At 44.0% G+C, this 14,817-nt stretch overlaps 1 protein-coding gene across 5 annotated transcripts in view; it reads left to right on the top strand.

Annotated features, from left to right (window-relative positions):
- Positions 1-14,817, top strand: part of MDFIC (MyoD family inhibitor domain containing) — a 90,256-nt gene that overhangs the window by 17,595 nt on the left and 57,844 nt on the right. For all 5 annotated transcript variants that reach the window (XM_072146945.1, XM_072146946.1, XM_072146942.1 and 2 more), the window contains exon 2: positions 4,315-4,466. In XM_072146945.1, coding sequence (XP_072003046.1) covers positions 4,373-4,466 — 94 coding nt within the window. In that variant the 5' untranslated portion in view covers positions 4,315-4,372. The remainder of the gene's footprint in view (positions 1-4,314; positions 4,467-14,817) is intronic.

Genomic DNA, 14,817 nt, shown 5'->3' on the forward strand with positions numbered 1-14,817 from the left:
GTTGGCAGGGAAATAGCGCTAAATATTTTCTTTACATTAACATTGATCCCTTCAGTGACAAGAATGTGTCCACCTGAAGAAATCCTTAAAGGGATTGTCCAGTCACGACAAGTCATCTCTTATCAACAGGAGGGGATAAATTCAGATAACTAGAATGAGGGCGCCTTCCCATGTGGCGTTTTTCTTGCGTTTTTAAATGCACCCAAAATGCAAGTGGGAGGGGGTTTGCCTAGACGCATGCGTTTCCAATGAAATGCATGCGTTTCATTGCAGACACATATTCGTTTTGGTCAACCCCCCTCCCGCTTTCGTTTTGAATTAGTTTAAAAACGTGAGAAAAACACCACATGAGGGTTGCACTCGAAATTAATGCCGCTCCATACACTGCCTATGGAAGTGGCGTAATACTGCTCTCAGCTAATGCCATCACCTTATAGATGAATAGAGCAGCAGGAGCATGTGCCAGCTATCACCGCTTCTTATGAGCGGTCACACCACCTGTGGATAGGGGATAGATTGTGACTGGACAATATCTTTAAGGGCTGATTCACACCAAAGTGAAAACCGCTGATGTGTGTTCTGTATTTTGAAGAGCTTGTGTGGATGTACCCTTAATAAGTAGACTTAGTTTATGAGAATGAGTACAAAATGAAACTCTTCTGTAAAAATGGATGAAAGTTTCTTATGGCTGGGAAGAGTCTTGTTCATGTGAATATGGTCTAAGGCTGCATTTACACGAACGTATGCCCACACGGCTATGGTATACGTCTGGCACCATGGAGAGGAGGAGGGGTGACACCTCCCCTCTCCATAGAAATGCATTGCATATGGTCCGTAGCACGGGGAAAGATAGGACATATGTCCCCCATACGGTAGTGTGAATGCAGCCTAAGGCTGATTAGGGTGATAGTACATGATGAGAATCACTAAAGAATCTGGTCAAAAATCTCCAGTGAATCCTCATGAATTCTGTGTGGATTTGCCACAATTAATCGATTTTAGATGTGAATTCGCATGTTTGCGTGTTACCTGAATGAAACGGCTAAACACAACGTGAAAAGTTCTTTAGTTCTGTTCACACTGAACGTCTTTTTTTAGAGCAAAGATCTGGTTTATTGTGTGGAAAAGGATTGTAAAATATATGCCAAATGTATCTATAGTAACTTATTCTAGAGTAACAGTAACTATTTGCTCTCCAGCTGGTGCTGAATGCCTCTCTGGCATGATGTTTTAGCAAAGGAAGCCATCATGTCAGGATATATGGGGCAAAAGTCGAACAACAGTTGTATGCAAAGTTGAAATCCAGACAACTACTTTGAAGGATTAAAAGGAAAATGTGGCCAACGGCAGGGGAGTCTGTAAAAGAAGGTTATAAAATAACTTTTATTCATCTTACAGTTGTGCTGATCACTGACAGGTGTAAGTGGTACCGTACCATCCATGTAACAAACAGCCGCAGTCCTGTAACAGAGGAGCAAGATGAGTAGAAGTTCTGTTTAATGTTAAAACCTCCACTGCTGGTGGTCATTTTTTTTTTTTATTTATAAAGCCCATGTATGAGATTTCTGCACACCACACAGCTATATCTACATTAATACCACCTAGGCCATCTCCCCCTAGACCAGTGGTGGCGAACCTATGGCACTGGTGCCAGAGGTGGCACTCGGAGCCCTCTCTGTGAGCACCCAGGCCTTCACCCCACCATGAAGCTCACCAGACAGGACTCAAAGAATCTTCCTATAGAATCTTCCTACAATGATAGGCGAATTTGCCCTCCTCCTTTCAACTGCATTGGTGTCTTTAGGAGGCTGAACGATTGAAAGTTGTCAAAAAACAAGGAGAAATAAATTACTGCTTAAATTGCTGTGCTGGCACTTTGCTATAAATAAGTGGCTTTTGGTTGAAGTTTGGGCACTCAGGCTCTAAAAGGTTTGCCATCACTGCCCTAGACAGACACAGCCACACTCCCCCCCTCCCCCTGCCTAATATAATCTCATTGCATTAGAAGAAGTTCCAGCACACAGTGGGAGGGAGAAGTGCTCTTGCACAGTGTAACGGCCTGTGAAGCTACAGCAGGGAGTGGCTATGTAAATACTGCCAGTATAATTTTATATGTTGATTTTAGAAGGAAGGCCATAGATAACAAATGGATTACCACAGTCATAGTGCCTGGATATATGCGCTAGACCTCATGCACACAATCTCATATCCCAGGCATAGCACACGGCCAGGTGGAGAATGGAGGAGGAGTGAGTGCTCTTCACCCCTCCTTTCTACATAGAAAGATGAGCTGCCATGCCGTAAATCTGGCAAAGTATAGGACATGTGCGGTGCAGCTGCCCGATTCGGTCACGGTGTGGTGAGACATACCTCATGTGTGCTTACCTCATCGTGATCGGGTGCCATAGTCCTCTATGGAGGCTGTGATCGGATCGCTGGTCCCCATTTTTTTTGTGTGCATGAGGCCTAAGGCTACATGCACACAGCACATTGTTTTGTAATGGCTGAAACCAAGGGATCCTTTCCCGTATTTGTCCTCAGTATGTGTCCTGACTACATTGAATAACATTGAATCATGAGACTGCTGTATAAAATATGAATAAGATACGTCTGTGAAACATGTAGTCCCTGATTTATCATGCTTGATTTTGATGGTAGATTTCTTTTAGCTTTCCTACAGAACTTGTCATCAGAAGGTTTAGCATCTAGAATATCAACATGACCCAGCCTTTTTCACTGAGAGATAAGTGTCTCTCAGAGCTGTAATTTATTTAAACAAAAGTTTGATAGGTAGATGTTAAATTTGAGCAGCCCTATATAAATGTGGCTGGTTTCATCAGAGTGCAACATTTACCCTAATGTCTTTCTTTTTCTTTATTGACTTAGTAAAGTATAAATATTTGACTAAATAGCAATGTATGATAAATAAAAACTATTGGGTGAAATTAACTAGGAAGTTAATACTTGAGCCCTTTTAACATCTTCCAAAAGGACTTGGTGGGTGGTATAGAGTTGAATGTTCTATTTGGAGACAACTCAGAACAAAATGAATAAAATAACAGTTTAAACTTCCTACTCATTTAGCACTCCTGTGGGGTGCAGAAGACGCACTTTATTGGTTATTAATCTCTAGTTGTAAGTTACCCATCAGATGTATGTGTTGTCCAGGGTCAGTGGCATTGCCCTGTACAGTGTAGATGCTGCTAAATGCACACAGTACAGGCATTTAGTGGAGTCTCATTCCATGTCTGTGCCTTCATAATCTCACTTTCCTACGTCCATTAGCTTGAAGGAGCCTGTTTATTCTAACAGTTAAGATAAATGACCATCTATATTCTGTCTTCTACAAATGAAACCTCACAGTACTTAATCTGCCATCAAGTCTGGTTGATGGGACATAGGGCCTCATGTATGGATCAGGGGGGGCAAATAAGAGTTCATCCTTGTAGAATGTAAGTGATATGTGTTTATTCTTATGCTACTGCTGTCAACAGAATCTACACCACTTAGGTACTAGCTGGACATACCAACCATATACAAGTGATGTTTTTTTTTTAATTTTTGTTTCCTTTGAGCTTTAAAAATCTGGACATGATCTGAATATAGAAAAAAAGGAGAGTGAGCACCTCCTCAGATTAAAGTCAAATTTGTATGGATCACATTTAATAAAGACTGAGCAATGTCTAAAGTTACCACATATTGCACACATCTGCCCTGTAAGATCTGCCCGGCGTTCTCTGGTTTGTTACTGCACATGTATGGTAGACCTGGTAAGCTGGTCAGCAGGGATACTGTGCAGTCATTTCTTTTCCAATAGGACTTGCCTTGCTGTTGCTTGTAGTTCTACATGCAGTATTGAGGTTGTTTTTATACTGCAGGCATTGTTATGGCTGCACTTCTACTTCTGCAATATATAAACATGCTATAAGCGTTTCAGAGATATTCTCATCCCTTTCCTCAGTTGCTATTTGATTATACTTGGACAAACCCCTTTCTTTTTTTTAATACTCTTGATAAAAACCTGGACTGCCCCCTGGATTGCTTCTTAATATTACTGGTGGGACAAAACACATTCGTGTTGTTCATAGGTAATTTAGAAAAACCTAAGAAAACCTAAAATTACCTAAAATGTCCCCTCTGAAGGAGAGCTGCATCAAGTTTTAGTCAAACTTCTCTCATGCTTCAATAGGATTCCTACTCATTACCCCAACTATCTCAACTTGATTGTATACCACATGGGGATGTTGGGGGTTTTATGTCATTCCTCAATGTATTCTACACAGCAAGTCATGCGTGTTATGTTTTCTCATGCAGTGCTTCCTACAGACGTGTCTTTGGTTACATTTTTGTTACTTTTGGAGAGACCTGGCAGATGTCCCAAGTGAAAGAACCTATTTCTCCAGGGCCTACGGGGCCTGAACAAGATACTTCAGCTGAAGAGAGGCTCTTGATCTCCCTCCCCCTGGGTAATTCTCTCAGATATTTATGTGCTTGTCTAGTCTTCCTACTTTGTTTTGGCACTTCCTTGAAATTCATATACTCTAAAATATGTAAGGGAGTAAGGAGTCTTAACAACAGATTGACATTGATAAGCCTAAATGGCAGGGTTTAGTTGCAAACTCCAATCACCCCCAATATATAATATATGACAAAATTTTTCAAAATGTCCTTGTAAATCCTCTTGAAATAGAACAATGGCTCATTATTCCCTGAAAGGTGTCATAGTCTAAGGTTTTCTTCATACAGTATAAATGCACATAAAAAAATTAAATCTGAGGCTGAATCTTGGGTATATCTAAATGATGGTACTTCCATTAATAAAACGTAATATTTACTTCTGATCGTTAAAATTTTGTATATGCATCACATACAAACAAAAATGTGTGTAAAAAGTCTGTGTACCCTTAACACTTGTGGATGCTAAAAAAGGATTGGTCTTATCACAACTCCCTAAAGCCACTTGGCCAGGAATCTCAGGGAAAAGGGGTATACCTATCTCTATCCCTTCTTATTATATGTGCCCTTACAGCCCCAATGACTCCAAAGACAGTACCCAGAATCTGTCCCTGTAGGACGCAAATATACCTTTGCTCCCTAGGGCAGGAGTCATTGGGGCTGTAAGGGCACAGATAATAAGAAGGGATAGAGATGGGTATACACCTTCTCCCTGAGACTCCTGACCAAGTGGCTTTATGGGGCAGTGATAAGACCAATCCTTTTTTTACCATGCAATCCTTTTTATACAAATTTTTGTTTTCATGTGATGCATATCTAAATTTTAAAGATCAGAAGTAAACGTTAAGTTTTATTAATGGAATTACCGTGCTTCAGATATATTTGACTACCTTGGTATTTTTTGCTCCATTTGTATCTGGTAAGCAATTGTTTGGGTTTTTCCCTGAATCTTAGGTCTCATACACACAAACATGAATTGAATATACTGTATAATATATGACAAAATGCCCATATGTCGTCCTGATCCTTGCTTCACAACTTAAAAAGGGAGTAGGTTGATCAGGTGTTTCCCCAGTAATGTAACTGACCTTATATGGACAGTTATGTAGCTGGGGAGCTCCTTGAATGTAAATTCAAAATGTGTCTGTCTAATAGAAGGAAAGTCCAGAGCAGCACAGCTAAAAGCGTGTGGAAATCTGTGGCAAGGGTATCCAATAGACAATCCAATGAAAGCAGAAGCACTCCAAAATGTGGAAAAGCACATTCCAAAATGCAACATTTCAGTCACCTTTTTCAAAGTTCACAGGTTGCACTATGGAATAAAAAGCCACCCTGCTTCTCCACATTTGGGGTGCTGCTGCTTTCATTGTATTATCTACCTCTCTCTTTTCTCTCTACGTCTCTCTCCCTTTCTCTCTATGTCTCTCTCTATTGAGAGAGTCTGTCTCTATACATATTACCTCACACATGAGCTGTCTTATACTCATTGTCAATAGTAATTAAATCTCAGAGCTCATATTAATGATCTGTGGCAAAATCACAACTGAGCTGTGATTGGTTGCTAACTGCCACAGCAGGCAGCAGACAATGGCTCTGGTATATTGTAAATAAGTGTATTTTGGAAGTTGCAGGGTGAAAATTTTGACTCAAAACCTAGCCTATGATGTTCCCTGAGACACCGGGACCGGCTGTACAAAATTTTGTTTGATTGTAGACACAACGGTGCAGATTCCTTTGGTGGACGTACATACACTCAGCTTTATACACTCACCGGCCACTTTATTAGGTACACCTGTCCAACTGCTCATTAACACTTAATTTCTAATCAGCCAATCACATGGCGGCAACTCAGTGCATTTAGGCATGTAGACATGGTCAAGACAATCTTCTGCAGTTCAAACCGAGCATCAGTATGGGGAAGAAAGGTGATTTGAGTGCCTTTGAACGTGGCATGGTTGTTGGTGCCAGAAGGGCTGATCTGAGTATTTCAGAAACTGCTGATCTACTGGGATTTTCACGCACAACCATCTCTAGGGTTTACAGAGAATGGTCCGAAAAAGAAAAAACATCCAGTGAGCGGCAGTTCTGTGGGTGGAAATGCCTTGTTGATGCCAGAGGTCAGAGGAGAATGGGCTGACTGGTTCGAGCTGATAGAAAGGCAACAGTGACTCAAATCGCCACCTGTTACAAACAAGCTAGGCAGAAGAGCATCTCTGAACGCACAGTACGTCGAACTTTGAGGCAGATGGGCTACAGCAGCAGAAGACCACACCGGGAGCCACTCCTTTCAGCTAAGAACAGGAAACTGAGGCTACAATTTGCACAAGCTCATCAAAATTGGACAGTAGAAGATTGGAAAAACGTTGCCTGGTCTGATGAGTCTCGATTTCTGCTGCGACATTCGGATGGTAGGGTTAGAATTTGGCGTCAACAACATGAAAGCATGGATCCATCCTGCCTTGTATCAACGGTTCAGGCTGGTGGTGGTGGTGTCATGGTGTGGGGAATATTTTCTTGGCACTCTTTGGGCCCCTTGGTACCAATTGAGCATCGTTGCAACGCCACAGCCTACCTGAGTATTGTTGCTGACCACGTCCATCTCTTTATGACCACAATGTACCCAACATCTGATGGCTACTTTCAGCAGGATAATGCGCCATGTCATAAAGCTGGAATCATCTCAGACTGGTTTCTTGAACATGACAATGAGTTCACTGTACTCAAATGGCCTCCACAGTCACCAGATCTCAATCCAATAGAGCATCTTTGGGATGTGGTGGAACGGGAGATTCGCATCATGGATGTGCAGCCGACAAATCTGCGGCAACTGTGTGATGCCATCATGTCAATATGGACCAAAATCTCTTAGGAATGCTTCCAGCACCTTGTTGAATCTATGCCACGAAGAATTGAGGCAGTTCTGAAGGCAAAAGGGGGTCCAACCCGTTACTAGCATGGTGTACCTAATAAAGTGGCCGGTGAGTGTATATTAGATTAAAAACTGGTTTCAACAGTGATATATGGCTAGTACTAGTATTGACCATACCCCGTTGATGAAGCCAGTTCTCTGGTGAAACATGTTGAGGGGCTTATTGATAATGTTTTTACATTTTTGCGTTTTCTCTCGATCATATTAGGGATTGGGATGTCTCTGAACATGTAATTAGATTACACTTGTTCTTAGTGGATCCTTGTAAACACTTAATATATACACATCTACATGAGCTATACATATTAACTTGGCAGTCACCTTTAAATGGGAATATACCATGGCTAAATAGTGTACTTTGTTGCCACTTTGCTGTATATTGAAGGGTTTACTGTATTTACTCCTCAATTGCTACATATTCCAAATATCTGACACTTCAATATGAAACAATTGACAGTTCACTGCTTGGTCTATTCATTGAAATTGACTCTTTTTCCTCTAATTTTCCCGTATTTTGTTTGAGAAGTTATCAAACAAGGATCATATAGATTATAATACTACCAGACAACAAAAGTCGCTGATCTGCTATCGTGACTATGAAGGGACTCCGGGTGTAGCTTTACCCATTGCTTCATAGACTGCTATGAAACCGTTGGCACAACTCAGATGATGAATCGATATCAGAAGTTATTGCAGACATCTAAGGGTGAGGTCACAAGTACGCTTTGATTCTGTTTAGAAGAAGAGCATGGGGATGGGCCACGGACCAATCGCATATGCGTTTCTGTGAAAAAGCATGCAAAACACATGTAGAAAGTACAAGACACCTGGTGCTGGCTACTGATTGCATGTGTTTCCACAGAAACGCATATCCGATCGGGCCAGGGAACACCCCGGTGCTCTTTAATTTGGCTTCTTAACGGAATCAAAGCGGTACGTGTGACAGCACTCTAAAGGGGCACTACTACCACTTCAATAATAATAATAATGAATAATAATTCCTTTATTTATATAGTTCACAGATTACGCAGCACTGCACAGAGCTTGCCAAATTGGTATCTGTACCCCCCCCCCCTACCAGTATGTTTTGGAGTGTGGGAGGAAATCAGAGGACCCAGAGGAAACCCACGCAAACACGGATAGAACATGCAAACTCTTGGCAGATGTTCACCCGGGGACTTTAACCGAGGTCCCCAGTGCTGCAAGGCTGTGGTGCTACCCACTCAGCCACCGTGCTCTGGAACCCTCCGTGATGAGACAATGGATACACTACTGTAGATCTGTGTATATGCTTGTGTAATTCTGACCTCCGAGAGATCTTTGCATCTAACTTCTCATGTGCTTTGTATTATTAGTTCTAGTCACATTGTAGTGATGAATAGGCCATTGTTTTCCTTAAGAGTATGTCTTTTGACCTTTTTGATTGACCCATGGTTCCTGGGTCGGCTTGTATGTATAAACCTAATATTATTTGTATTTAACCACTTGGCTGGTGAAATTTTTGTGGCATTATTTGAAATGTTTTATCTATTTATTGTTTAAAAGATACAATAGTGACCTTTTCCCATCAGTCTGGAATCTGGCTATAGCTTCTATTAGCACATAGAGTGTCATCTTAAATCATTATATTGTTATATTGTCTAGTCAGTGATCAGCAATCTGGAACAAACTGTATACAATGTATACAATTCAGGAGTGAGCTGTGGCTATATATATATATATATATATATATATATATATATATATATATATATACAGTCATTTGCTGACTGAGAATTCAGGGTTACGGTTGCAGCATAGCCCCTTCAGTTTGGAAGGCCCCTCTGGCAGGTCTTCTGTACAGTGTGAAGTCATGAGTTAATGTCTTTGGCTTCCTTCGTCACTGATTATAAAGCTGAAATGCCAGATGTGTACAGGAAATAGTCATGAATTTAAATTGAATCTTTCTCTGAAACTTTAGGGCATTTACTGAACAAAAGTTCATTTTATTATTTATTTGCTGGGCTTCTTGTCAAGCTGGTTTTCAGAGTTTTGTTTTGTTAGCAGCTCAGATTTGGGAATTTACACAAGGCCCCAGTTTCAGATTTCTGCAAGATATTTGTTATTACACAGCTGAAATGGCAACTCGCTGTACTTTTGTGATGTTTGGCCCCGGTTAAGAATGTTGATATAGAATATATTACTTTGTGCCTCTGTTTTTTTTTTGTAATGTAACCCTTTCTTAGGGCACATGCACACAACAAGGAAATGAGGACGTGTGATAGCTGTATTTTCCGAAGCTAGCACTCTTCCAGTTCGCCTCTATGGGCTTATGCACAAGGCTGTGTATTTCACTGCCCTGTTCGTGAGCTAACTAGCCAGGCCACAAGTTGTTTGCATCCTATTTAACTGCACATCCTCTGTGCTGGAAGTCTTAAAGGAGTTGTTCAAGATTGTTTTTGAGAAAACATGGCAGAAGTATTCTTTTGAGAAGTGAAAAAGCTATACTCGCCTCTTCTAGTTCAAGCATTGGCTCATCCGTTTCAGCACTTGGTGTATGTCACAGCTGGCCTCAGCAATTATGTCAGTCAATCTGTGGCCTCAGCAATTATGTGTGAATGTTCGGCATGTGATGTTGGCTCAGTTACCATGTCCTCAGTGAATGTGGTCTTGGACAACACAGGGATTGACCAGCTCTCATATCTGAGTGTGGCTGGTATAAGTTTAGCTTGTTTCTAAGAATCCTTTCACTCCTTTCATTGTTAACTAATAATGCCACCAAAAGTTTCCAGAGACAATGCCTGCAGCGCGCTGCCATCTTTGTTTAGATTGTTCCATCTATCATATACTGTTCTTAGGGTAGCCTAAATTACTTAGTTTACTGTGGTAAAATCTGATGAAAGTGTCTAACAGCCCCCTTCAGTAGGGTATAAAAAGTTCTCTCTGGAGAATATTTTTGAATTGGATTTGAAATATCTACCGTTTACCTATAAAAAATTGCCTGCAGAGCCATATGCAAATGAGCAGAGAAGAATCATATTTTGCCTTTGATCTGTCACTTTCAGAGGCTGGAGGGGGAGTGTCTGACACACCTATCTTTGGCTCTTTGCTTCCTTGAACCATGGTTTTGGTGTCATCTAAGATAAGAATCTCATTTTTCAGATCGCAGTAGGCTTGAGATACAGAACTGGTAATACAGACAGTTACAAAAATATGGATTTTTGTGTACAGTTCTCATTTCCAACTTTGTATTTCACTACCGGTATATCCGATTCTTTGTCTCACAGAACCAGACGCCTGACAACCAAAGATAAGAATGTCTGAAGTGATGCTCCTTCATCAACCTCTAAAAGGGAGTTCTCTTCAGGCAAAATATGACTCTGCTTATTTGCATATGTCTTTGGAAGTGATTTTTTAAATGCTAAAAAGGACATTTTTTAAACCCTACTGAGGGCGTTAGTAGTTTAATTGATTATTATGGTGCAGCTTTTGGGCCGGGTGTATGGAGGTGGCTTACAGGCTGAGCCCTCTATATACAGGGTGGGGTTTGCTGCATATTGCAGCAAACACCCACTCCTAACAGGCACGATAAAAACTAGCGGCAATCGCAGGTGTTAACTAATTAAATGCTGCCAGCAAAGCTACGAGGGGCATTTCAATGCCGGTGGCGAACCCGCATCATTGTTTTGATCATCGCCACCCATTATGTCATTGGGGGACGGCTAATTGTAACTATGATAGTCTGTTAGACACCAAGGCCTCTCATTCTCCTGATCTCTAAGTGTCTGCCAACAGAATAGATGCTTTTTTATAGAGCAGTCTGTAGTCTAATAATGAAGCGATGGACACTGTTTCCTCAAAGTAGGTATTATACTTTACTATAGAACATATACTATATTCTCATCATATTCTGCCCAAGAACATGCATTGAGAAAACAAAATGTCCCTTCCACTTTCATTTTCCTGATTGCATAAGTGTTACTGGTATTGAGCTTTATCTGGTGTTCATAAGGTTCAGAACTGACAGCTGTTGACATACTTGTTTGTGTGAATCACATTCTACTATGTTCCAAAGTGTCACATTTAAGAAGATAAATCTCATTTATAACATTCACCTCTGTACTGTACCGAGTTACCTGACTGTAGCCTATTTGTTACATTGTATCATTGTCTGATGGTTCTGTTCTACAATATTCTGTTTTATTGAACATGACTCATGTACATGTTGCATGTGCTGGGGCCTATTTTAACAAATATATGGTATGATCCTTTGTGCAAAGCAATGTGTAAAATGTGTTATATATACCACTGTTAAAGCATACTTCCCAACCGTCCTATTTTTGACGTGACAGTCCCGCTCTGTACCCGCGTCACGGGCGGCTGGGCGAATGTCACGGCTTCCCCCCTCTCCCCCGCTTTGTCCTGCCTCCTCCTGGCCCTGTAGATAAGAGCTGCAGAGCAGCGGAAGCATCAGAGCCAGGAGGAGGCGGGACCAGCCCCTGCTACCTCCTCACATGATGAAGTCATGTGAGGTGGTAGCTCCGCCCCCGGCTGGCCCCGCCCCCTCTGCGAGTCAAGTCGGAGCCCGGGAGAAGACTGAATGACTGGAACCAGGAGAGGTAAGAACCTGAGGGGACAGGGGGCCACAGGAAGAGGGGGCCAGGAGGAGGATAGAGGACAGGGAGAGCTGGAGGACACAGGTGAAGGCTGCTGGGGCACTGGTGAAGGTAGTACTGGGGGACAGGAGGAGGCTACTGGGGGAAAGGAGGAGGCTGCTGGGGGACAGGAGGGGGCTAGTGGGGGACAGTGAAGGCTGCTGGGGGACAGTGAAGGCTGCTGGGGGACAGGAGGAGGCTACTGGGGGACAGTGAAGGCTGCTGGGGGACAGGAGGAGGCTACTGGGGGACAGTGAAGGCTGCTGGGGGACAGGAGGAGGCTACTGGGGGACAGTGAAGGCTGCTGGGGGGCAGGAGGAGGCTACTGGGGGACTGTGAAGGCTGCTGGGGGACAGGAGGAGGCTGCTGGGGGACAGGAGGAGGCTGCTGGGGGACAGTGAAGGCTGCTGGGGGACAGGAGGAGGCTACAGGGGGACAGGAGGAGGCTACTGGGGGACAGTGAAGGCTTCTGGGCGACAGGAGGAGACTAATGGGGGGACAGGCGAAGGCTGCTGGGGGACACCGGAGGAGGCTGCTGGAGGACACCGGAAGAGGCTGGAGGACAGGAGCTGCAGGAGGAGGATGGAGGCCACAGGAGGAGGATGGAGGCCATGAGCTACAGAAGGAGGATGGAGGCCATGAGCTACAGAAGAAGGATGGAGGCCATGAGCTACAGAAGGAGGAGGAAGAACAGGGAGATACAGGAGGAGGATGGAGTGCAGGAGCTACAAGAGGAGGCTGCAGGACTGGAGGCCACAGGAGGAGGATGGAGGACAGGAGCTACAGAAGGAGGATGGAGGACAGGAGGCCACAGGAGGAGGATGGAGGACAAGGGGGTGCAGGAGGCCACAGGAGGAGGCTGGAGGACAAGAGGCCACAGGAGGAGGATGGAGGACAGGGGGGCACAGGAGGAGGATGGAGGACAGAAGGCTACAGGAGGAGGCTACAGGAGGAGAATGGAGGAAAGGAAACTACAGGAGGAGGATGGAGGACAGCAGGAGGCTAGAGGACAGTGGGCTACAGGAGGAGGATGGAGGATACAGGAGGAGGATGGAGGACAGGATAAGGATGGAGGATACAGGAGGAGGATGGAGGACAGGCGGATACTGGAGAAGGATGGAGGACAGGAGGCGGATGGAGGACAGGAGGCGGATGGAGGACAGGAGGCGGATGGAGGACAGGAGGAGGCTGGATAACAGGAGAAGGCTGGAGGACAGGAGGCCACGGAATGAGGAGGATAGAGAACAGGGACCACACCATGTGAGGAGTGGTGGGGGTAGGAGTACAGATAGGATTATGTATAAATTTGGGAGATTAAAAAAAAGTGGAAAACCAAATGTAAAGGGAGGATAAAATTAAAGAGGGGTTTTAGATGTTGCAGAGTTGCATTAGGTGTAATTATAAGGGTCCACTTGGGGGGGGGGGGGGCAAAGTAAGGGGCATTGTTCTATGTGGGGACCATCAAGGTCAATATTATACTATGTTTGTGGGTGTGACAATGGGCGTGGTTTAGAAAAAGGGGGAGGGGCTTTTTGTCCCTCTTTCTCTTGCCCAAAAGTTGGGAGGTTAAAGTAAAACTTACCTACCTGTGCACTAATTTATACTCATTAGCTATCTGTAGCCATTTGCCATCTAGCAGGGGCGTTACCTTGTCCCTCTGGCAGTTTGGTTGGTTACCATGGGAACTGTATCTAGAGGGTAGAGAAAAGAGGAGAGTGGCAGAATGTTGGGGGCATTGGTGTAACTATGGCTGCTACGGGGCCCATGAGCAGGTGCCTGCGGTGGCACAATTGCAATGTCTGCTGCACTGAGCTGCATTGCCTACCGTGGCCCTGCTTTACAGCGCAACATCGTCTGAAACAATCATCACGCCAACCCCCACCTCCTGCTGTGTTCCTCCCCCCTCCAACTCTGTTCCTGCTCCCTCTGATTTGTTGTTAGGGAAGGGAGGCCACCGCTGAGACATGTTATTATTGAGGGGAGGCCGCTGCTGGACATGTTATTAGTGAGGGGAGGTCGCTGCTGGCCGTGTTATTAGTGAGGGGATGCCGTTGCTGGACATGGTTTTTAGTGAGGGAGGCTTCTGCTGGACATGTTATTAATGAGGGGAGTCTGCTGCTGGATGTTATCAGTGAGGGGAGGCCACTGCTGGACATGGTATTAGTGAGGGGAGGCCGCTGCTGGACATGTTATTAGTGAATTGAGGCTGCTGCTGGACATGTTATTAGTGAATTGAAGCCGCTGCTGGACATGTTATTAGTAAATTGAGGCCGCTGCTAGACATGTTATTAGTGAGGGGAGGCCGCTGCTGCACTTGTTATTAATGAAGGGAGTCCCCTTCTGGACATTTTATTAGTGAGGGAGGCCACTGCTGCAGATGTTAATAGTGAGGGGAGGTTGCTGCTGGGACATGTTATTAGTGAAGGGAGGGCACTGCTGAGACATGTTATTAGTGAAGGGAGGCCGCTGCTGAGACATGTTATTAGTGAAGGGAGGCCACTGCTGAGACATGTTATTAGTGAAGGGAGGCCACTGCTGAGACATGTTATTAGTGAAGGGAGGCCACTGCTGAGACATGTTATTAGTGAAGGGAGGCCACTGCTGAGACATGTTATTAGTGAGGGGAGTCCGCTGCTGGACATGTTATTAGTGAAGGGAGGCCACTGCTGAGACATGTTATTAGTGAAGGGAGGCCACTGCTGAGACATGTTATTAGTGAAGGGAGGCCACTGCTGAGACATGTTATTAGTGAAGGGAGGCCACTGCTGAGACATGTTATTAGTGAAGGGAGGCCGCTGC

This window comes from Engystomops pustulosus, chromosome 4 (assembly GCF_040894005.1).
Source record: "Engystomops pustulosus chromosome 4, aEngPut4.maternal, whole genome shotgun sequence".
In the NCBI taxonomy this organism is placed as follows: domain Eukaryota; kingdom Metazoa; phylum Chordata; class Amphibia; order Anura; family Leptodactylidae; genus Engystomops; species Engystomops pustulosus.